The sequence below is a fragment of the Pinus tabuliformis genome, chromosome X, assembly GCF_031772625.1.
Source record: "Pinus tabuliformis cultivar Carrire ecotype Pingquan chromosome X, CPIR1, whole genome shotgun sequence".
NCBI lineage: Eukaryota > Viridiplantae > Streptophyta > Pinopsida > Pinales > Pinaceae > Pinus > Pinus tabuliformis.
In genome coordinates this window covers 106,639,855-106,665,709 of record NC_142308.1, presented here as the reverse complement: position 1 = coordinate 106,665,709, position 25,855 = coordinate 106,639,855, and the positions used below count along the sequence as shown (strand labels likewise).

Sequence of the window (25,855 nt, the reverse complement as noted above, 5' to 3'; positions counted from 1 at the left end):
CCCTCGATTACCATCCTCCAAATGGGAGGAATTGCATGCATGGTTTTCCCTGAGATGTGTTACCTGGACACTAAAATTTAGAGTAAGAAAAAAAAAACACACTAACTGACATTCCAAGCTCTACGTAAACGCAGTGGGTAGCTTGGCAAATTTAAAATTTTAATTTGTTAGGTTTTTGAAGGTTGCCTAGACAACTCCTCTATTTTTCACACAAAATCAGATAATTTGAGGGACTTTAAAAAATCCAAAAAACTAGGTGTCAAGAAAAACTGCTTGGTTTTGAATTTCTCCTCCACTTGATAATGAGATGGTTGATAATTGAACTAGTCTGTCAATCTTTCTCAATTTGTCAAATACCAACATAATAAAACAAACAATGTAATGAACAAGAAGATTCACTATCCATTATGAAGCTTCGAAGCTTAATTGATGTACATATTCTTTCAAGTGAAAGTTAAGAGTCTAGTATATGGAACAAGTTCGGAATTTTAAATAGTAAACAAATATTACAGTTTTACACCAGACCTGCTAGATTGTACAATTCTCAGCAAACAAAACAGATACTATAGGCTAGGGATCAGCAGCAATATGAATCAAAGGAAGCTGAAATTGATTCCGCAGCCATCACCAGATGATAAAAACCAGTTCCAACAAATCTCTAAAATGGATTTTTCCATGCTACCGACACTCTTCATTTCTAGAGAGGCCAAGCAATGCGGATGGAGTTCTGAAACTTCCATCCTGTGTTGTGGGTAAACATAGATAGAAAGAACTTAACAGGACCACTTTACTTTTCATCTGACCATGCTCTTACCAATGTGACTGCAAAATGGCATGCACAGTCTACTTAAAATTTTCAGTGAAGCCGAATTCCATGTCGCATCAAGTCCTTGATATCCTAAAAAAGTGTGTCAATGATGAGCTTTTTCTTGGATGGGCTTTCCTCGACATTTTGCTTTTGTAAATCCATGAATTCACAACCTTTATTTGCAAATAATCTCCGCAAGTTGATGACAGAAAGTTCGCTAAAGTTGGCTACAGCAAGATCGGCCTGCACTAGTTCATATCTGTGCACATAAAGCAAAATTTTTAACCATGTGGGCAGAGTCATCTAACAATCATCACTTCAGGTTTCTAATACCATCTACAGAAACAGAAGGAAGATACATGATGAAGAAGCGGTCTAATTTGGAGCAACAGAACATGCATTACACTAAATCCTTGGAATGTATAAGTTTATAACTAACATTGAATATGTAAATTAAAAGCCCTATTTCATCAGACTGTTAATTAAAGAGGAAGGTTAAATCCATGAAAAAGTTTCTTACGCAGGATGAGAACCAATCAAAGCAACTGCCATCATTGTGCAGTTGTGTGCAGCTGTGATGCCTCTAGGATCGTCTTCAAAAACAACACATTTGGATGGTGGTCGATCTAACTGCAAAGCATTAAAAAATAAAATGAGTCATAAAAAGACTAATCAAAATTGTCCAAAAGGAGCTAACAATGACCTAGAAATCCTTACGAAGCTGGCAACCCCTGAATATCAAGTTTCTTTAATCCCAGAATGTACTCATTTACCATGCATCTCAGAAAATTATCAACAAGACCTCCAAAAAATTATAACCGGTAATTTAACAAGGTTCAGGTCATATCTCAGCACATCAATTTTCAATTAACCTTTACAGCAGCGGAAAGAAATCTTTGTGCAATTGACTCCATTCCATCTTCGTCTGACACTATAGCCTGCACCATAAGAGTTCAAGGGAAATCAAAACAATAAACTATTTGAGAAACAGAATTGCAAATGTTCACATAGAAAAATCATGTGAAACATCCCTGTGGATGAAAACATGAAGGACCTATTGTTCTAATACTGAAAATGTCCGCTGACACAATGTTTCTTTAGAAGCAAACATTTTAAGAATTCGTTCAAATCAAGGAGTTTATGAAGAGAAACTGTGGATTCCTTGATCTCGAAATTTCCACCTGAAAATATTTTCGAAGTCCCATTCTTTGAAGAGCTGCAAGTAGATTGTAGCGATCTAAGGATGATGCAACTGCACATGGCACACCAGCCGTATAAAGTGCTTCCAGCCACTCCTTTAATCCCTCCATGGGTGCTTGTAACTGAATGTACAATCAGAATCAAACAAGAATGTTAGGATGTCAATACTGGCCATCTTTTATTTTAAAGGCAAGATATACAATTTTTAATCACCAAATTGCCAAAAGGTAAGAGCATTTACTTTTAATAATTCCTCGTAGAAAATTTCTGACAGACGCATTTTCAGCCTCTCGGCTTCATTTCCAGCTTCTCCCCAGCAAAGAATCTAAAAAATTGGAAAAGACATGTTAAGACTATGTCCTAGCTAAGACTAAGCCAATCATTCTCTCTTCAAAAGCAATTATTTATTTCTTATTACATTCATCACGTGTGCTTCCTCTCCATTAGTTTCTTTTTCTATATGTACTATTTTCTCTCATGTAAGCATCAAGTCCACTCGTATAAATGAAAAGTGGAGATCTTACGAATGAAAGACTAAAGTTGCAACATACTGATAGCCTTCTAATATTCTCTTTAATTTCTTCTTCAGAATGTTATCATATTTGCCGCATGTTATGAATATGACTATGCAGAACTATGCATAAATAAATAAATAATGATTAATAAGTGTAGTTAGTTATGAAAGGGCATGTCTTAAAAGGACATGACCATTCATGAAGGGGCACATGCCTAGGTATATAAACGGGGCCCTCATTTGTAACCAAGGATATATGTCTTGTACATTCAACGTTCTTATACCAGCCTAGATCCATCTTAATCCCGGATCTATCAAGCGTCGAGAAGGATCAAATTTCTCAAGGTGGAAACCTCTTTTTTTAGTGCAAAACTTGAGGAAAAGTTTGCACCTTGAGAGATTTGATCCCTCTCAACGCTTGATAGATCTAGGGTTAAGATGGATCTAGGCTGGTTGCAGTGGTGTGCGGTCATACAAAATTTGTTGAACATCTAATTATTTTGATCATTTTAAATATGTTAAATATGTCTAGGATTAATTTGGTTCATTTAAGTTTAAATTTGCTTAGTTACCTCAGTTTGTTGAGATGAGACTCGAGAGAGACTATTAGTAACTTGAATGATGAAAAATGATGAAATAAAAATTTTCAGTGCAAAGTGATAATGTAACAAAGCTGAATGATAGAAAATGTGAATAATAAGAATATAGTCAATTACAAACAATCTTCATTGCAATCAATATGAAACTATTTTCTTCTATTGTTCTTATTGTCACACCTATTAGTTTTGTCATTTTCTCATATTGATCATATGAAAAGGGCAGTTGAAATCATAGACCATTCAAATATTTAACTCATGTAACTGTAGTAAACATCATACCTTGTCTTTGTTGCTCTCCAATATTAATAGTAGTTTTCTCCAAAGTCAATCATTGTGACTTATGGAGTGTTAAACCCCAAATAATTTTCAATGGTAGTTATTTTCTATTACCGTGTTTGAATGCAAAGTGATTAACAATGTTGAATGATGGAAAATGGGAATAATAAGAATGTAGCCAATTACAAATAGTTTACAATTTCAGGAAGCAAACATTTCAGGTAAGTGAACATTTTATTTAGGATGAAAATTCAAGTATTGTATTTATGGTTGAATTACTGTAACACAGAATTCAATGCACGCCATGAATAATTTTTATGTGCTTACACTGAGAGAGAGTGTGTATGTTTGGGGGTGAGAAGGAGAGACAAGGGGAGATAGAGATATAGATGGAGGGGGGGAGAGGGAAGAAGAGAGAGGCAAAGACAGGGAGGGAGGAAGAGATATAGATATGGAGAGAGAAGTGTTAGAAAGAGAGAGATAGGGAGGGGAAAAGGGAGAGATAGATAGATATGGAGATAGTGTATGTTTGGGGGGTGAGATAGAGAGATAAAGAAGGAGATCTTGAAAAAAAGGGTAACTAGGTTCGATATTTGTCAATGTAATTTTGATCTTTATACTTGTCAAGAAAAAGATTTATTATTTTTATAAAATTATATGAATGAGTTTCTTGCTCATTCTATAGGTCTAGGAAAGTCAAAGAGTCAAAATGATATTGAAGAGCTTTTCTTGAGCATTTATGTAATGAACATGAGTCAACCTAGTGTCAAGCAGCCCTCCAAGATAAGCACCATCATTCAAAGAAGACGCCTGCAAACAAAGCGATGAAAAGACATCATATATTAAATAACTAAAGGATGACATGTCAGTTCACCTAGATAAGTCGGCTCAAACTAGAGACATAACCACTATATATACCCAGCTGGGGTATCCGCAAAAGAGACAGAAAAATCTCGGACATCTCTGAAGTTTTTGGAGGTATGGTACAAGACTTCGGATAGCACAGTAAGACAAAAATCTCAGATAAGTGTCTACAACTTCGGATGATGACAGAACCTCAAAATACCTCTGAAATCTCAGTGACAACTACAGTAATCTCCTCGCATATTTCTCTGTAGTCTTGGCCTAGTTTAGGGTACAAGAATCTCGGATAAAGATAAAGGTTCAGTGTGTCAATGAAGAAGGGTCATGTCTCAACAGTCTTGGCATAATGATAATAAGACGAAGCTCAGTGACCTCACAGAGAAGCATTCTCGGCATACTAGTCACAGTCATGATCTCAGTGAGGTGGTAATCATGAAGATAAGGTCATGATCAATATCTCGGTGCAACTCTCATACATTATAGAGACCTCGTTGACATAAAGATGATCTCAGTAAGGGTGCAGCAAGGATATAAGTAAAGGAGCAGCTATGGTACAACAACGATGATCTCATTATCATGGTAAAGCCCTCCATAAAGGTGCAACAATAATGTTGCAGCAATGAAGAGTGCAGTAGTGATGGCCTCAATGATGCAGCTATGATGATGATCTAGATGACACAGTAATGATGATGATGATGTCAACATTAAGAAGAAGATTGGTGTCTTGGTCATGGAGTGGCCTAGTAGGTCAAGGGTCATGGTCTTGGTATTCGTCAAGTAGAATCTCTATAAGAAGAATTTTTTTCGGGTTTTCCTCTCCAAGAGGGAGAGGTTTTGGCCCTGGCAAAAAGCCAACATCTTGTGTTCTTGTCTCTTGTAGTTTGGTACTTGTTTGATGAAGTAAGAAATACACACACTAATGATATCAAGATAAGATTGTGCTAATAAGCAAAAAGTTAAAATACCTCACAAATAGTTATCATGCTAAGAAGAATCACATTAACTACATTTGCCCTAGATTCTTCAACATGGTATCAGAGCTAAGGTGTTGAAGTCAAATGAAGGGTAGCAAAAGAGACATACAAGGATTTGTCTTCAAGGACATCAAAGCAGGTTGAAAGGATTAAAGGAGCAAGTATACAACAAGCAAGTCTACAATAGTCATGGAGTATCAACTTCGGTAATTAAAGTCATGCACTCAACTTTGATGGAGTATATCAATGATCCTCACTTCTTGATCACTGAACTTTCTCCATGCCATAAAAGATAGTCTCGAGTATATTATATATTGCAGAAGTAATCCAAGGAATACCTCTCACAATCCATGATTACATCACTGTCTCAATATAGTTATTACATCAAGGCAGTTTCAGTGATGAGACAGTCTATCTATACAGTGCCACCCACAGTTTAGTTATGTTATTCATTGACAAGTTTGGGCTCTCAATACATTGCCTCTCTACACAATGCACATAGACATCACTGTGCAGTGCCATATCAATATACTTGTCACAGTCTTGAATTATGTCTATGATTATGATCTCAATAGCATGGTGCTCGGATCAAAACATAGTATCACTAACATGTCAACAATATGTTGAAGTCAAAAGTACCTTAAAAATGAATTGGGAAGGTCGTCAAGTAGTGTCGGTGATGTCAAGACCATTGACGTCATGGTGCTAGAAGGCCTCCAAGGAAGTCATGATGAAAGGATACTAATGATGGGTAGCTCAAGCAAAAGAAGCATCAAGGTGAAGATCTCCTCTTCACACACCAAGTAAGTATCTTTCAATTTTATAATCAGATTTGGTTAAATGATTTCATGATTGTAAGGGGATTTATAAATCGGTTAGATAATCAAAAGTCCTTGCATAGAATAAGGAGGAGTGTCATAATCATCATAGAAAAAAGAAATCATTGATATCTATGAAAAGGTCTATGAAGGTCAAGCATTGTTTGAATCCATCAAGAGATTCATAAGATTCATATGATATCACTCAAAAGTCTCTCATACCTAAATAGCAAAAGAGGAGACATAAAGAGAGATATATGAAATGCTAGATATACTCTCGGAAATTAAAGTAAAGAAGCTCACATAGACCTACACAATAGTAAAGGTATCAAAGAATGAAGGAATAACTTCATGAAGATCTAGGAAAGATGATAAGAAGGTAGTCATCATTGATGAGCAAGGTAACAAATATGAATGAACAAAGAAGTTTACCTCACCCGGCAATTTGTGGTCTCTATGCTAGATAGAGAAAGACAAGTTGCAGTCTATAGTATTAAAGGATAAAATAAAAGGGCCAAGGAAAGAGAGAGTATCAAATCTCTCCTATGAGTAAGATAGTATCCCTCACAAAAGGATCCTATCATAAGCTCCTATATCTTGTGTTATAAGATATGACAATGATAATAAGATGCATCATGGCATCATGAAAGCATTAGAAGCAAGAGCTCATGACATCACCATGGGAATCATGAAGGACAAAAAGGAAAAAATCCATGGCAGTCAAACATGAAGGATATAGCTCTTGGGAATCTCATTGAACATTAAAGGAAAGAAAGATGTCATCCAGGACAAGGCTCATCATACATCAAGAAACATCTGCCAGATGGGGATATGCAAGATCCTCAAGGTTCTCTGATGGAATCCTCATCGGAGGGTTCACTAATCTAGAGAGGAAGCAAGTGTTTCATCAGGAACTCCAACTTATGGAATTCATGGGATAATGGTGTGATGACATGAAGCAGATCAAGGGATTGAAGATCTCTTCAATCAAGGAAGCTGCTGGAAGAAGCCTAGATGACCTAAAGGTAAAATGAGGTATGTATGCTTGTATTTAATATTATAATGTCATGTCATATGGTTGCAAGTAACAATGGATCATTAATTCTATCTTGAGAAGCATGATCAAGAGAAAAAGGATCTTCTCCTCTAAAAGAATGTAGGAAGGCATAAGTCACACTAGATGAAATCAACATAATATGTCCTCATATGAAGTATGAGGTAGTTGACTAAGAAACTCTGATTAAAAGCTCCGAGAAATGGAATGTGTGAGGAAGGAAGAGATCATGAGATATGCAACCATGATGAAGGCAATCAACATCCAAAAGACCAAGAAGATTTGACTAGGAAATCTCCCGGAAAGATATGAAGACTGATGAAAGTCTGAAAAAGATGAAGACCCTTGACAATGGATATCTTTGGGAGATGTGTCAATATGTGTGCAGGATGCTGATACCTACAAGAAGATGTCATGATGAAGAGCCATCTCGTAAGGTATGATTTGATTTAATATGATGTTTTGATTTCTTGAATAATATCTGGATAATGCAGGGCTACTCGAACAAGAGTTGTAAATACAAGTACAACTAGCATTCATGTGGTGGATGGAAGAAGCATGATGAGAAAAAAGTAGTCATATAACGAAGGTTCCAGATATGAAGAAGGCCATTCTCCATGAAGAAAGGAATGACATTATGAACTAGGGAGAAAAGTGATCGATGGTTATTGCCCTGCAAGGAAGAAGCTCAACTAAATTTCATGACATCAAGGAGAGAAGTTGATCAAGCAGCTGAAGAACCCACGAAGAAGAAGTTGCTGATGTATAAAAGAGTCCCTAGCTAAGAGGGAGCTCTAACAGGTCCTTGATCAAGAGGGAGTTTGAATTAGATCACCCCTGATTACAAAGGAGTGACAATTGTGTTTTTCCATTTCATGTGTCATGCACTAGACCAGGACTAACAACCGTAAGTCTAGATGAAGGCCATGAATGGAAATGTAGACACATGATAGACACAACATTCTTGTCTTCACTTGGGAAGAAAGAATGGGAGGATTGGGTAATCATCTGGCATCCGATACTCTTTGAGGATGTGTAGGGCATCCAAGATAAGAGTAGGCAAGAGGACCGATATTCTTTGAGGGTTGGGAACCCAAGATAAAAATAGTCCTAGAAGATCATACTCAGTGAACACCTAGGTGGGTATGTACCTTGAGAGACAATGATGAAGGTGTCTATAAACCATTGGTCTCACCAGCATTGTAGCTTATGGTCTCATGGAGAGATGGATTTGTTAGTCAAGGCCTTGCACTATGACAATGTTGATTGATATGATGTTGTACAGATGGGATTACCAATCTGATTCTTCCTATGAGAAATTCTTTAGATTGAGAATAACCAAGTACCATTGTAGATACCTCCCTAGCTACGAGGGAGCGTTGAAGAAAAGGGTAACTAAGTTCAGTATTTGTCAATGTAATTTTGATCTTTGTACTTGTTAAGAAAAAGAATTATTACCTTTAGTGTTGCGAACATCGCGATTTTTTGAATCAACCGATGTAATCGCCCGATTTTTATAAAGTTTTTTTCCGAAAAAATCCGCGTTTTTTGGTAAAAATCGCTATTCGAGCGGAAGAAATCATGGGGCACCAGGACAATGCGTTTAGAAGCGATTTGATGAGTTTTATTTCTCATTTTTAGCAGATAGCGGACTTGTTTGAGAGATGAGGAGAGGAAAGCGTCTACTAGGGCAGAGGAGGAGAAAAACGGGAGATTTTAGCATCCCAAGCAAGAGAACTTTGTGTTTGGACCAAATTTCTTCAGCAAACCGTGGTTTCCAGGTATGGGCACCAAATTTGGCCATTTTGTTTTGGTTATTTTCTTGTTTTTGTTTAGGTTTTTATAACCCATTGATTATCAATGATTTTTGACTGGATTTGATGGTGTTTTTTTTTTCATTTTGTTGCATAGAATGGAGAGGGTTCATTTAGGTCAAAAATGCAAAAACTTGATTGTTAGATTTATTAGTTTAATTTTTTCTTGTGCTCTATTTTTTTGCATCATTTTTTATTGGGTTCGAATGTGCATTTTTTCTATTATTGTTGGATTGGGTTGAGATTTTTCTTTTGTCAAAAATTCAATGTGTTGTGTCATGTATGTAATTTTTATTTTTATTTTTTTAACTTGCAATTCTTATTGTGCCATAGGTTCAACTTCAAACTTCATCTTACATTAAAACTCAAGAGTTCAACCAAGTTACAAACATGCCAAGGAAATTGGACCCTCTGTGGAAATTTGGTGACCCTGATGGAGGGTTTGATAGATCAAAATTGTCTTTCAAGTTGTGTGGGCATCATATGACAAGGGATGTATAGATTGAAGTATCACCTTGCAAAAATCCTTGGACATGAGGTAGGGCCTTGCAAAAATACAAATCCAGAAATCATCCGAAGAGCCCTCAGATCATTAGAAGAATTAGAGCAAGTCAAAGTGTCCAAAGCAGATCTGAGGAATCAACTAGCAGGGAGAGTGTTAGGAGGTGAATATGAAAGTGGCACTGATTCTACTTCAGCATCAATGTCTACAACCAACCCTGTTGCTACCTCATCATTTTTGTTCCTAGAACCACGGCTGGTTCACAACCATCTATCACTTCAATGCTTAAAAAAAAAGGAGAAAGAACAAGTTGACAAGTTGTTGGGCAAGTTTCTCCTTTGGAGTGATATTCCTTTCAGCATTGCAAGGAATAATCCATTTTTCCAGCCTGTTGTTGATGCTATTGCAATTGTTAGCCCAGGGTACAAAATCCCTTCTTATGATGACTTTAGAGGCTGCATTCTTCAAGATGAAAAATTTGACTGCACCAAAAGATTGGAAGAGTTTAGGGCATCATGGGCACAAACAGGATGCACTGTGATGTCAGATGGTTGGACGGACCAAAAGGGGAGAACCCTTATAAACTTCTTGGTTAATTATCCCAAGGAGACAATGTTTATGAAATCTGTTGATGCATCTTCACATATCAAAGATGTAAAATTATTATGTGATTTGTTGGATGTGTTTATTTTGGAGGTGGGTGCAAACATGTTGTCCAAGTCATAACGGACAATGCTGCAAATTATGTTACTGCTGGCAAGATGCTTATGGAAAAGCATCCTACTTTATTTTGGACACCTTGTGCTGCACATTGTATTGACTTGATGTTAGAGGACATAGGGAAAATTTTCTTTGTCAATGATATTGTTGACTCATCAAAAAGCATTACAAAATTTATATGTAATCATGCATCTGTGCTTAGCTTGATGAGAAAATTCACCAACAACAAGGAGTTGGTGCGCCCTGCCATTACACGGTTTGCCACCAGTTTCATATCTCTTCAATCCCTCTTGAATTCTATGTGGGATGTGAAGAGAATGTTTCTTTCAGGTGAGTGGCGTACTTTGACATTTAGCCGCAAAACAGAGGGAGAGGCCATATGCAGATTAGTTTCATACCAGAAAGACTTATGGGCGAGAGTGCAAGAAGTGTGCAGCATTACTGAACCTTTGATAAAGGTTCTTCGATTAGTTGATGGTGACAAGCCCACAATGGGCTATTTGTATGAGGCCATGGACAAGGCCAAAGAATCCATTCGAGCCTACTATGATGATAAGGGAGATGAGGGGTTTCAGAAACAACTCCTCCTATGAGAAGTGATTGATGAACGATGGAACAACACACTCCATCATCCCATTCATGCAGCAGGGATCTACCTGAACCCCACATTTTCTTACCCACGTGGGTTCTTATTTGATGCTGAGATCATGGATGGATTCTTAACCTGTGTTCAAAGGATGGTGCAATCTCCAGCAGAACGTGCAGAAATCTCCAAAGAAATGGAGATATACAGGATGGCAGGTGGCACATTTAGCTTTGAGATGGTTGTGGTTGATAGGAAGACTAAAATGGCAGGTATTTTTTAGTTTGTTTCAAATTTCATTGTCTCTTCAAGTTCATAACTTCATACTTTGCTTCAACTTTCAACTTTCATTTTTTTCTTATGTTTATCTTATTTGTAATTTTGTTGTAGATGCATGGTGGACTCGCTATGGTGCTAGAGTACCCCATCTGCAAAAGCTTGCCATTCAAATCCTCAGCCAAACATGTAGCTCCTCAGGATGCGAGCGCAACTGGAATGTATTTGAAAAAATACACAACAAAAAGCGCAACAGGTTAAACATAAAACTTAAAATATTCCAAATTTCCAATTAATTTTTTGAATTCATTAAACAATAGTTTTTTTTATAACTATTATTTTATGATCTTTGTACAGGTTGGAGTCCCAGCGACTTAATGACATGGTCTACGTCTACTACAATCTTCGATTGTGGGTGAGGCAACATGAGAGGATACCTCATATGGAGGCCATCTCATTGGATGGGATTGACACCACTGCTGCATGGAGGGTCGAGGCCGAGAAGCCTCTCATGGAGTCTGTCGATGATTGATTAGAGCAAGAGGTAGTGGAAGGTGTAGAGGGGGAGGAGGAGGTGACACCACCTACCCAGGCTACCCCTGCCACCAATAGAGGACACGCTCTACCTCCTGTAGCTCCTAGTTCTTCAGCTTCTAAATCACAACAAAGTCCACTGCCAACTCCACCGGCATCTACATCTAGAGGGAAAGGGAAAGCTGTTGCATTTTCTCGCAAGAAGGGCAGAGGAAATCAGTAATATTAGTTATTTGGTTCATTTCATTGTATATGACATTATGACTCATGATATGAGATACATTATTATATTTTTTGTTGATATTTATAGCCTGAGTTGGGACTCAAGAGTCAGGACTTACTATTCAGGACATGATTCACTGTTATGTGTGATGTAGCACTAGAAATGATATTACACATCTTATATATTAGTTCTTTTATCATATTTATGTGTCAATGTATTTATTTTATATTCTAGATGCTTTAGATATTAAAAAAATTGAAAAAAAAAAGAATATTTTTGTATTTTCCGATCTTTTCCCGATTTTTACCAATTTTTTCCCGATTTTTACAATTTTTTCCGACTTTTTCCCCTCGCCGATTTAATCTCAATCGCGATTTTCGCAACATTGATTATTTTTATAAAATTATATGAATGAGTTTCTTTCTCATTCTATAGGTCTAGGAAAGTCAAAGAGTCAACATTATATTGAAGAGCTCTTCTTGAGCATTTATGTAATGAACATGAGTCAACCTAGTGTCAAGCAGCCCTCCAAGACAAGCACCATCCTTCAAAGAAGAAGCCTGCAAACAAAGCAATGAAAAGACATCATATATTAAATAACTAAAGGATGACATGTCGGTTCACCTAGATAAGTCAACTCAAACTGGAGACATAGCCACTATATATACCCAGCTGGGGTATCCGCAGAAGAGACAGAAAAATCTCAGACATCTCTGAAGTTTTCAGAGGAATGGTACAGGACTTCGGATAGCATAGTAAGACAAAAAACTTGGATAAGTGTCTGCAACTTTGGATGATGACAGAACCTCAAAACACCTCTGAAATCTCGGTGACAACTACAGTAATCTCCTCGCATATTTCTCTGCAGTCTCGGCCTAGTTCAGGGTACAAGAAACTTGGATAAAGACAAAGGTTCAGTGTGTCAATGAAGAAGGGTCATGTCTCAACAGCCTTGGAATAATGATAATAAGACGAAGCTCAGTGACCTCACAGAGAAGTATTCTCTACATACTAGTCACAGTCATGATCTCAGTGAGGTGGTAATCATGAAGATAAGGTCATGATCAATATCTCGATGCAACTCTCATACATTATAGAGACCTTGTTGACATAAATATGATCTCAGTAAAGGTGCAGCAAGGATATAAGTAAAGGAGTAACTATGGTACAACAACGATGATCTCATTATCATGGTAAAGCCCTCCATAAAGGTGCGGCAATGAAGAGTGTAGTAGTGATGGCCTCAATGATGCATCATGCAGCTATGATGATGATCTAAATGACACAGTAATGATGATGATGATGTCAACAGTAAGAAGAGGGAGGATAGGTGTCTTGGTCTTGGAGTGGCATAGTAGGTCAAGGGTCATGGTCTTGGTATTCGTCAAGTAGAATCTCTATAAGAAGAATTTTGTACAGGTTTTCCTCTCCAAGAGTGAGAGGTTTTGGCCCTGGCAAAAAGCCAACATCTTGTGTTCTTGTCTCTTGTATTTTGGTAACTATTTGATGAAGTAAGAAATACACACTAATGACATCAAGATAAGATTGTGCTAATAAGCAAAAAGTTAAAATACCTCACAAATAGTTATCAAGCTAAGGAGAATCACATTAACTACATTTGCCCTAGATTCTTCGACAGGAGAGACAATGGGAGATAAATATATAGATGGAGGGGGCAAAGATGTGCTTACACTAAAATCAATGCACACTATTAATTGAATTACTTTGAAATTAATGTACATCATACATCTAGTTGCATCAAATTATAAATCAACATCTACACTGACATTAATGCATCTAGTGCAAACAATCAAATAGGATTAAAAATCAACATCTACACTGAAATCAATGCATCTAGTGCAAGCAATCAAATAGGATTAGAAATCAACATCTACAATGAAATCAATGCATCTAGTGCAAGCAATCAAATAGGATTAGAAATCAATATCTACACCGAAACCAATGCATCTAGTCCAAGCAATCAAATAGGAGTAGAAATCAATATTCACATTGAAATCAATGCATCTAGTGTAAGGTATTAAATAGGATTAGAAATCAACATCTATACTGAAATCAATCTACTACAAACGATCAAATAGGATTAGAAATCATTATTTACACTGAAACCAATGCATCTAGTGCAAGCACTCAAATAGGAGTAGAAATCAACATCTACACTGAAATCAATGCATCTAGTGCAAGCAATCAAATAAGATTAGAAATCAACAACTACACTGAAATCAATACATCAATGCACACTATTAATCTAATTACATTGAAAGTAATGTACATCATACATCTAGTTGCATCAAATTAGAAATCAACATCTACACTGAAATCAATGCATCTAGTGCAAACAATCTAATAGGATTCGAAATCAACATCTACACTGAAATCAATGCATCTAGTGCAAACAATCAAATAGGATTAGAAATCAACATTTACACTGAAATCAATGCATCTAGTAAAAGCAATCAAATAAGATTAGAAATCAATATCTACACTGAAACCAATGCATCTAGTGCAAGCAATCAAATAGGAGTAAAAATCAACATCTACACTAAAATCAATGCATCTAGTGTAAGGTATTAAATAATATTAGAAATCGACATCTACACTAAAATCAATGCATCTAGTGCAAGCGATCAAATAGGATTAGAAATCAACAACTACACTGAAATCAATACATCTATTTTAGTGAAAAACCAAAATATTCATGACTTCTAGATTTAACTTCTATGTTTGTATTTGTCTTTGTGTGTCTCTTTCTTCTTCCCTCTCTCTCCATCTTCCATTTTGTGTCTATCTCCCTCCCTCTCTCCCCCATCTCTCTCTCCCCCCTCTCTCTCTCCCCGCCTCTCCCTCCCTTTCTCTATCTTTCTCTTCTTCCCTCTCTCCCCCTGCCATCTATATCTATACCTCCCTCCATCTCTCCTTATTTGTCTCTCTATCTCAACCCCCTAAACACATGTCACGCTCTCTCTCTCTCTCTCCCTCTCTCTCTCTCTCATATTCTCTCTCGGCCCCTCCATCTATATCTTTATCTCCCTCTGTCTCTCCTTTATCTCTCTATATCAGCCTGCAAACATACACTCTCTCTCTCCATATCTATCTATCTATCTATCTCTCCCTCTTCCTCTCCCTCTCTACCTCTTCCCCTTATCTCTCTCTCTCTCTCTTCTGCCCTCTCTCCCCCCTCTATCTCCCCTTGTCTCTCCTTCTCACCCCCAAAACATACACACTCTCTCTTCATATCTACCTATCTCTCTCTCCCTCTCTCTCTTCCCCTTGTCTCCCTATCTCTCTCTCCTTCTCTCCCTCTCTCTCTTCCCTCTTGCTCTCCTCTCTCCCTCACCGTCTCTCCATCTCTCCCTTGTCACTCCCTCTCCCTCTCCGCCTTTCTCTCTCTGTCTTTCTTCTTCTTCCAACTCCATCTCTCTCTCCTCTCTCTCTTCCTTCCTCACTCTCCCTTTCTCTCCCCCCATCACACTTTCTCCCTCTCTCCACCCTCCAACTCTGTCACTATCTCCCTCCCTCTCTCCTTCTCACTCTCCCCCTCTCTCCCCTCTCCATATCTATGCCTCCCTGTCTCTCTCTTCCCCTTCTTTCCCTATCTCTATCCTCTCCTTTTCCTCTTTCCCTCATCTCCTCTCTCCCTCATTCCATCTTCATCTCTCCCTTGTCAGTCCCTCTCTCTCTCCACCTTTATCTCTCAATGTCTTTGTTCTTCCCTCCCTCTCTTCCCCCTCCAAATCCATCTCTCTCTCCCTCGCTCCCTCCCTCCTCTCTCTCCCTTGTCTCTCCCACCTCTATGTCTCTCTCCCCCACTCTATTCCCCCTCCATCTCATTCTCTCTCTTAAATATGATCCCATTGTATTGTATTTAAGAGTATTTAAATTAGAAAAAACATCACTGGTTGTAAAACATTAAACTTATATTTTGGATCAATCATGTCAAAGAAAATACAATAATAAAAAACTTAAAAGAATCATGCATTATCTTTCCTCTATCATTGTTAGTCACTTTGCTTTCTCTCTTCGCTTGGATCCTTGGTTAAGATGCATCTATCCTCGTTCTTTATAATATTATTTATATTATATAAATTTCACATATGTATATATAAAAGTATTCTCATTTTTAATTTATTAAAACCTCGATTTAATCTCTATGGGAATATTTTTAGTAGTCGTGAGGATGGAGGGTTTAGATATACCTCAAAAGTAATTATAACCTTTTTGCTTTTAGATTTAATTAAAAAATGTTATAAAATTAAATTAAAATAAAGTATTTTGTAAAATATTTTGATTTTGAAATAAGTCATGGTGTTTGGACATGTGGTATTGATAAGCCATGATATTTGCCCATGGTATTGTAAAATGCCTTTTTAGAAGTTAATAATATCCATGGTAAATATTCATAATTAAAAATCTTGTTATATTGTAAATATTAATTTTTTATCCACTTATTAATTAAATTTAAAGATGGTTATCGAGTCATTATTTTAATTTATATGGTAAAATGGATGTTAATTTATAAGTACTATTTATATGTTATATATTTTAATGTGATATGTATATTATATTTTCTTTTATCTAAAAAGTTGTTCGTAATTTTATTAATAAAAACAAAATTACAATATTAAAAAAAAATGAATTTAAAAAATATCTAACATCTCACAACTCACATCTCACATCTACACATCTACCCTATACACATCTAACATCTCACATCTCACATCTACACATCTACCCTATACACATCTAACATCTAACATCTAACATCTCACATCTAACACTCACACATCTACCCTATATTGGGTTGTAGAGCGCCTCGCGACGCAATAAATATACTTGTCTTATAATGGATATTTACATATTCTAGATATTTTTAATATTCGTGAGTATATGAACCTTGTTTGTTACACATATGAACATTGTTTGCTACATTGATATTAGAACCTCATTCTCCGATCCAGGCCATTAGCCAATCAAATCCGTCCATTGGCCACAAATTTTTTAAAGAGGCCTTTAGCTACACAACTTTTGGAGTTTCTCCAATTCTGACGTTTGTGACCAAAAATGAAAAAAAAGATAGGTTTTGGCCATTGAGAGAGATTAACAATATGTGTGTGTGTATTAGAATAAGAGTGATAAACAAAAAAGAGTTAAAAGGGTCAAACATATTAAAAAATTAATTAATTACTTAAATGTAAGAGAGAGAGAGAGAGAGAGAGAGAGAGAAGATTATTTAACAAATTGAACTGAAGGAATTTTAATGACATCCAGGAGACCAAGCGGTCTAAGGGACCTAAAGCTCCAAACCAAACAAAACGTCACAACTTCAAGTTTCCCTCTAAAAGAACCTTTTTTTCATGAATCTTGATCAAGAAGTTCGCAGTTTTGTGAAGCCTTGCTTCCTCAAACAACTCGTTCAAATTGTCCACCTTCAGGTTGCTTTCAAATTGATTACAAATGTCCTCATAAGCCAGACATTCCACGATGAAGTGCCATTCAATTTCAACCGCTCCTTTCCCACAAAAGGTACAAGTTTCATCTCCCTGTTTCACATCTACGATAGTGAGATTTGGCCCTCAATTGTGCTATTAAAATTTTAGCCCTTCCCTTAATTGCGGCATTCAAATAAGTTTTTTCATCATGTGACCATGTTGGGTTGAGATTTTTGAGATATAGTGTTTTTTTTCGACCAACCTATTTTTCCCACATGGCAGTCCATAATTTTTCAAGCACCCAATTTTTTATCTCCTCCTTAGAATTAGGACAATCTTGCCAATTAATTCCACATTTGCCCATCCGCTTTTCATTTTGCTTCCTCCAAGTTTTCTTCCTACACTTTAGTTCCTTTGTAATAGTCATCTTGGGCCAATAGTTCTCATCCATGCCTTCCACCTTTTTAAATAAATTAACAAACAAATGATTACTGAAGCCTCCATCGGGAACATACTAGCCTCAGCTAGTAGGATCTCATATGGGACCATTGACTTGACTCTAAGGTTACTAGTGATTAAGTGCTTTTGAATTCTTTCTAATTGTCTCCACTTGTGATTTGACATGTTGCTCCACCAAACTTCACATCCACAGAGGAGAACCGAGGTAACCAACACTCCAAAAAGAGTTTTCTTGGTTTTCCAGTCCCATAGTTCTACTTTCATGTATATGTTCTGAAGAAGGTAAGAAGCTCTCCAACCCCCTTGAATCCTTTTAGTTCTACACGTCTCCCAACTGAACCTATTGTGAAAAACAATTCCTAAGCACTTGTACTCTCCAAGGATTTTCCCTCAAATATAAAGCTAACTTGTTTCTTTTTCCGCTTCAAAGAGAAGATCATGAATTTGGTTTTGCTAGTGTTTACTTGCATCCCAACCTCTTGACAAAAGAGCTCTAAGGCCTTCAAATGTTCTCTCAAACCATGAGCAGATTTTGCAATTAGGATAAGATCATCAACATACAAAAGTAGCTTCACCACATAACCCGCTAATTGAATACCCTCTCCACTGGTGTTATTTAACCATTCTTCCATCTTATCAATATATAAACCAAATAGTGTGGGGGAAAGGGGGCACCCCTGCTTGACCCCAATGTCACTACCAAAGCATTCAAAAAAAGTCTTCCTTAGTTATGATTTTAGCACTAACTTTCCCATAGAGTATAATGGACAGTTGCTCTATATTTACTTGAATTTTCGAGCTCTTCCATTCTTCCCCAAAGCATATCTTTAGGAACAGTGTCAAAAGCTTTTTTGAAATGGAGACCCTTGTTTATGGTTGGGGAGATGGACCTTGTGTACTCTCTTAGGTCATGGGGTTTGACCGAGAGACCATTGGTATGGTCAGAGAGTATGATCTTGATCTGAGTCATGTCGTTTGACTGAGAGACCATGAGATGGTCATAGACATTGATTTTGATTACTCTCTTGGGTCATTGTGTTTCACTGAGAAACCATTCCTTGTGGTTGGAGAGTTTGGCCTCATGAACGATATTGATTTATCCCATGGTCAGTTGGGCACTGACATTGATGCCATTGGGTTTTGGCTTATGGGATGAGTTTTGATACTATTAGCTTTCCTTTTGATGAGACTGATCACTCCCTTAGGTCATTACAGAGAGACCAATGGATTGGTCAGGGAGATTGATCTTGAGAAAGAATGGCAAGTACCTCCCTGGCTAAGAGGGAGTGTTGGAAATTTGGTAGCCATGGTTGGTATTTTCATCAATCAAGAAAAAGGGAAAAATAAATCAAAAATATGCCCTCACAAGTGTCAATTCGGCCCTCAATTGGGCAATGATGTTGATGCCATTGGGTTTTGGCTTATGGGATGAGTTTTGATGCTATTAGCTTTCCTTATGATGAGATTGATCTCTCCCTTAGGTCATTACTGAGAGAACAATGGATTGGTCAGGGAAACTGATCTTGAGAGAGAATGACAAGTACCTCCCTGGCTAAGAGGGAGTGTTGGAAATTTGGTAGCTATGATCAATATTTTCATCAATCAAGAAAAAGGAATTTTTTTTTTTTCTTAATGCCCTCACAAGTGTCAATTCGGCCCCCTTAATCAAGTCAACCTGGACCCTTGGAGGCACCCATTCGACCCCCTTTGAAGACTACATATATGAGAGCTCTCCCTCTCATTTTCACATCGAATTATCTCAAGTATCATCATGTTCTAAGCGAAGTTAGAAGGAGGAAAAGGATGAAAATAGAAGGATGAAGAAGGATGCGGCTTGGCACTTGTGGAGGTATCTTTGTAAACATTCCTTGAACTACAACAACCGAGTATTATTCTCCTAACTTAATAGTTTATGGAAAATAATGAATAAACCACACTGAAATTCTTCACCAATTAAAATGCATTGTGGAAATAAAAATAGGAGGTGAGAAATAGATGCACGCACAATAAAATGACATTGTTATTTTTTACTAAACGTACTTGGAAAAACCCTAAAGGGAAAATCGGTGCAGCAGATGAGGGTTTATTTTATTATGCAGCAATTTGAGAATTATTACAACTAGATGCACAATTGGCAATCATTCGACAATACACTGGCAAAATATATTGGAGATTCCAGTTCTCCTCTGCAAATCAATTTGGCCTCCTCTGGCCTGCTCGCACCCGACACTGGCAACTCGTATCGCTGCCTAGAATACACATTGCTTCGTTTGAGCAACACGTACATCCATGGATCTGCCTCCAGTTGGCTCGTTTATCCTCCCTCTGCCTCTAGAATGAATTCACTCTTCTTTCTGGACACTGATTCGACCTCCGGCAATAAACAAACCCTCTTCCGGTAACTTGCAATTATGGAATGGCTAACTCACACTGCACAAATCCGCCTCTTCTGCAGAAAATTCGGCCTCCTCTTTCTTGCCTCCTAGACACTGGAAAACTAAGGAAAATCTCCTCCGGGTCTCTACTCCCAAATCTCTGTTGCTTCCACTTTGATGCTCTTTCTCTGGCTCGAACAACGCCCTCACTGAAAACTGCGAATTGGGTAGCTCGATCTGCCTTGCTCACAATGATCACATTGATGTTATCCCCAAGCCCTTCGACCTGCTCTTATAATCTCTTGTTGGAGTCTCAACAGCCACAATTTAATCTCCATTGAAGGTTAAGATCAATTAGACTTCATCAACATAAGTCTCTAGAGAAATTTCAAAAATCCTTAATTAATTAACTTTAATTTAATCCTTAATTAAATTAACTATTTAATTTAATTAAGGTGTTTCCCAAGCTTATCTTGCGAAACCTTTTTTGGGTTTTGGAGATCTAGTGTTCCTTAGCCTCTTAGCATCGTCTAAGACTAGAACACGTGTCTAATGCTACCATATCCATCAAAAACTAACACTCCTTCTTAGCCAGGAAGGTGTTCTCCACTATACCCATTTGTTCTCTAAAATAGATGAACTTAGCTCTCCCTAAAGCTTTCGTGAGTATATCTGCCACTTGTTGGTCTATGGGAACATGTTGTAGCTAGACTGCTCCACACTGCACACAATCTTTGATGAAGTGGTACCATATGTCTATATCTTTCGACCTATCATGAAACACTGGATTCTCAGAGAACTTGACGCAACTCTGATTATCACAGTAGATGTGAGTCACCTCCATCTTCTAACTTAACAAACTCACTAACAAAGTCACCTCCATCTTCTAACTTCCAAAGCCAAATAGCTTTGCATGTGGCCATGCTAGCTTCCATGTGCTTTGCTTCTGCAAAGCTTAGTGCCATTGACTTCTGCTTCCTACTCCACCAAGATACAACCCTTGATCCAACGTTGATGCAACAACCTAATGTGCTCTTCTGGTCTACTGAATTGCCTGCCCAATCTACATCTGTAAAACCACATAACCTAACACCATCACCTCGAGTATACCTCAACCCATACTCTATTGTTCCTCACAAGTATCTAAGTATATGCCTCGTTGTTGTCCAATGCACTCTCATAGGTCCCACCATAAACTAACTGAGAGTGTTGATTGCGAAGTAGATATTTGGCTTGGTGTTGACCCGATACATGAGTGAACCAATGAGTTGTCTATACAAGGTAGGGTCCACATCCTCGTCCGTTGATGCATCCATCTTCCTCCAGTTTGTAATCATATACGTAGACATAGGACTACAGTCCTACATCCTAAACCTCTTCAGAATCTTTGTAGTGTATCTCCCTTGACCAAGGAAGATCTCCCTATCTCTCTACCATGCCTCCAGGCCTAGGAAGTAATGCATCAATCCCAAATCTTTCATGTCAAACTCTGCTGCTAGGTTCCTCTTACATTCCTCTATGAGCTCTGATGACCCTGTCCAAAAGAGGTCATCCGCATACAACACTAGTATAAGCGACTCAACCTCTACCATAAGATAGTAAAGGTTGGGCTTTGCATCACTCTTGACAAATCCCGTCTGCTGCAAGTAGTTGACAATCTGACCATACCATGCCCTAGGAGCCTATTTGAGCCCATATAGTGCTCTCTTTAGTGTGCACACATGTGTTCCCCTCTCATGTGTCTTAAAGCCCTCTGGGTGGTCAATGTATACCTCCTCCTCTATCACCCCATTCAAGAATGATGTCTTGACATCCATCTGGTGAATTTTCCATCCCATCGGTGTTGCTAGAGATATAACTGACCAGATGGAAGTATCTCTGGCAACTGGGGCAAAATTCTCCTCGTAATCTATGCCTTCTTTTTGTGCATACCCCTTTGCCACGACCCTAGCCTTGTACTTCTCCACGTTGCCATCTGCAGCATACTTGATCTTATAGATCCACCCAGATCCCACAACAAACATATCCACAAGTCTCGGTACTACCTCCCAAACATCATTCGTCATGATGAAGCCATATTCCTCCACCATGGCATCTTGCCACACCTGATGTTGTGCAACCTCCTAATAGCTGGAAGGCTCAACAACCTATGCCACCAAAGCTTGGTACCGGTCTCATTGTCTGCGTTCTCTCTTTCTCATTCTAGGCGCTCCCATAAACTCCTTTGCATCCCTGAGCGTTTGACGACGAACTTCTCTGCTAGTTCGACCACTAGTGGTGGGTGATTTGACCAACTCCTCATCTTGCCTCTGCTACTCCATCTGTTGCAAACTCACTAGATCTCCTGCACCTGAGGTCATGCTCGTACTGGTAACTATACTAGATCCATGTGACTATCCTTGCGGCTACCCCTGCTGCTGGACCAATGGAGCTTCTGCTAGTTCACTCTGATCACTTGCTGGCATCGTGCGAGATCTCTTGAAGGCTCTATCCTCCATGAACTTCACGTCCTCTCTCATGATAATCTTCATGCTGCTAGGAATATAGATCATTTATGCCTTTGAGGTTTCATTATACCCAACAAAGAACCCCTTCTCTACAGTCTTATCTAAATTAGTGCATTTCTCATCTGGTACATGGTAGTAGGCTACACTGCCAAAGATCCTAAAGTGACTAACCTTTAGCTTCTTCCCTAAGAAAACCTCTTCTGGTGTTATCTTCCCCAACACCCTGTGAGGAACCCTGTTTGGAATATACACTGTTGTGTTACATGCCTTTGCCCATAAAAACTTGGGCATGTCCTAGTCATACAACATAGCTTTTTCCGCCCCAACTATAGACTTGTATCATGTTCGGGATTGTATGGAGTTGTCCACTCCCTCTTGATACCCTCCTTTGCACACAAGCCTGTGAAGTCACTGTCAGTGTACTCTCCTCCGTTATCCGTGCGAAGTACCTTGATCCTCTTCCCTACTGCATTTTCCACAAGAGCTTTAAATTCTAGGAAACAACTAAAGACCACCTCATCCTTGGTCTTCAAGAAATAGATCCAGGGTTTCCTAGAATAGTCATTGATGAAGGTAATGAAGTACTCGTACCCTCTAAGAGATCTGGTGGACATAGAACCACAAATATTTGAGTGTATAAGCTGCAACACACCATCTAATCTACTTTCTTGGGAATGTTGCCTTAGCATATTTCCCAAGTACGCACCCCTGCACACATCATCGTGTTCCGTGCTTAATTCTGGAACACCTGTCACTGTCTCCTTGAGCATCCTAAGTGCTCCATGGTGTAGATGACCCATTCTCCTATGCCATAGTTCATTCTAGTCTCTCCCACTACTACTGCTATCACAGTTGTTGTTACCAACTAGTACCTTTGGAGAATCGAGTTGCAACTTCATATAATACCAAAATCAAAGGCATATCTTGGACTGTCTTGAAGTAACGATTTGGATCAGCATTACTTCTAATAAAACCAAGCTTCATCAAGAAGCTATCAATGCGGACATACCAAGCTCTTGGAGCTTGCTTCAAACCATAGAGGGATTTCTTCAATCTACACAAATGAGTTTTTCAGTCATGTACTTCAAAGCCTTATGGTTGCTCCACAAATACTTCCTCCTTGAGGAAGCCATGCAGAAAAGCAGTCTTCACATCCATTTGGTGAAGGGACCATCCTTGGCTAGCAACTAGAGCCACAATAGATCGGATGGTTGTATAACGGGAAACAGGTGCAAAGATTTCATCATAGTCTATTCCCTCTTTCTGAGAGAACCCTCTGGCCACAAATCTAGCTTTATATTTTTCAATATTGCTATCATCATCGTGTTTAATTTTATATATCCATCTAGAAGACAAAACAAATTTACCTTGTGGTCTTGGAACCACTTCCCATACATCATTATGAATGATGGACTCATATTCTTCAGCCATTGCATCTTTCCACACTTGAGCCTTCACAGCTTCTTCAAAAGTGCATGGTTCAGTTTGAATAATGTTGCTCATAGCTACAACATATCCTTGGAACCAGCATGGCTTTTTGCTTTCTCTGAAGGTTCCTCTAGGAGCAACATGTTTATCAACATCTTGAAGGGTGTCACGAAGCCATAAATGTTTCCTTTTAGCAGAAGGATCACATGGAGGAGGATCCAAAGGATCCATGGGCTCCATGGGTTCATCAACATGATCAATTTTAGGCTCTGGATTTTCTTGTTTCTCAAATGCATCATCTTGACTATCGTCATTAGCAGGAGGAAGAGGAGTGTCTCTTGCTTTTCCAAGAGATGCATCTTCATCAAATGTTACATCCTTGCTAAACTCTATATTTCTTTGTCCAAGTACATATATTTTGTAAGCTTTAGAATTTTCACAATAACCAACAAATGTACCTTTCTTAACCGAAGCTTCCAGCGTGTTCCTTTTTTCTTTTGGCACGTGGAAGTAGACAGGGCAGCCAAAGATCCTCAAGTGCGCAACCTCAGGTTTTTCACTAGAGAAGACTTCTTCCAGAGTCTTGGTGTTTAGGGCACAATAAGGAGATCTATTTTGAACATAGACAATTGTGTTAGCAGCTTCTCCCCATAGAAACTTTGGTAGTTTCTAATCATGCAACATAGCTTTGACTGCTTCCATGATAGTTCTATTCTTTCTCTCAGCCACACCATTTTGTTCTGGGTTATATGGTACTGTGGTCTCTTTCCTGATTCCAACTTCTTTGCAGAAGTCAATGAAATCATTTGAAGTGAACTCTCCTCCATTATCAGATATAAAGATTTTGATTTGTTTTCCAGTTTGTTTTTCTACCAAAGCTTTGTAATCTTTAAACATGTTAAATGCTTGACTTTTATTTTTCAAAAAATAGATCCATGTCTTGCGAGAAAAATCATCCACATATTATATAATACAAGTAGCCACCAAGAGTAGGCATTGGTCCACATAAATCAGAATGTACAAGATGAAGTAATTGACTGGTTCTACTTTTGCTCGAAGGAAATGGTCCCTTTACTTGCTTCCCACTAGCACACCCTTGGAAAACTCCCTCATGATCAGATCTAATCTCCAGCATTCTGAAAACCATCTTTCTCACATGAGGTAATGCTTTATAGTGCAAATGAGCGAACCTTCAGTGCCAAAGTTCACTTTGATGATTGTTGTCATGGATCAATGCATGAATAGGTCTTCCATTGACTTTATATAGACCTTCACATCTTGATCCCAAAGTGAAGGCATCTCTCATGCTGGATCTCATTGGCCAAGAGAGAACTTTACCATTTATAAGAGAAACTTTCATTCCTTTATCTTCTAAAGCAGAAATAGAAATAAGATTATTTTTCAGACCAGGTACATATAAAACTTCTTGAAGAGATAGGGTTTTACCATGATCCAAATGGAAGGAAAGAGAACCATATCCCTTTATAGGATATGTAGAGTTGTCTCCAAGAATGATTTTCAAATTAATCTCCCTCTCAACTAGATTAGAGAGCACTTTTTTATAGCCAGTAAAGTGCCTTGAGGCACCATTATCAACAAACCAGTTGTCACAAGAATCTACAGGAGAAGAACTAGAAAGAGCAGAAACAAGAAAGTATTATGATTGAGTTTCAGCTACATTGTTATCATACCATGGGTTCATTGAAGAACGGAAGCTCTCTTTACAAGTTGAAGGAGCTTCCCTTATCCTTCTATAATGAGATTTGTTGGAACGATTGTTGAAGTTGGATCTTGGTGCTCTTCTGTTTTCTGTACAATCACGAGCATAGTGGCCATTCCTATGGAAATTGTAGCATTGGACTTTTGATAAGTCTTTGTTC

General features: G+C 38.1%; 1 protein-coding gene across 1 annotated transcript in view; it reads right to left on the bottom strand.

Moving 5' to 3' along the window:
- Positions 1-382: 382 nt before the first annotated feature.
- LOC149138627 (Haloacid dehalogenase-like hydrolase (HAD) superfamily protein) overlaps positions 383-25,855 on the bottom strand; it is a 232,583-nt gene continuing 207,110 nt past the window's right edge. The window contains exons 7-11 of the mRNA XM_089447098.1: positions 2,250-2,333; positions 1,990-2,130; positions 1,681-1,746; positions 1,329-1,438; positions 383-1,067 (exon numbers count right to left, since the gene is read on the bottom strand). Coding sequence (XP_089303224.1) covers positions 899-1,067; positions 1,329-1,438; positions 1,681-1,746; positions 1,990-2,130; positions 2,250-2,333 — 570 coding nt within the window. The 3' untranslated portion in view covers positions 383-898. The remainder of the gene's footprint in view (positions 1,068-1,328; positions 1,439-1,680; positions 1,747-1,989; positions 2,131-2,249; positions 2,334-25,855) is intronic.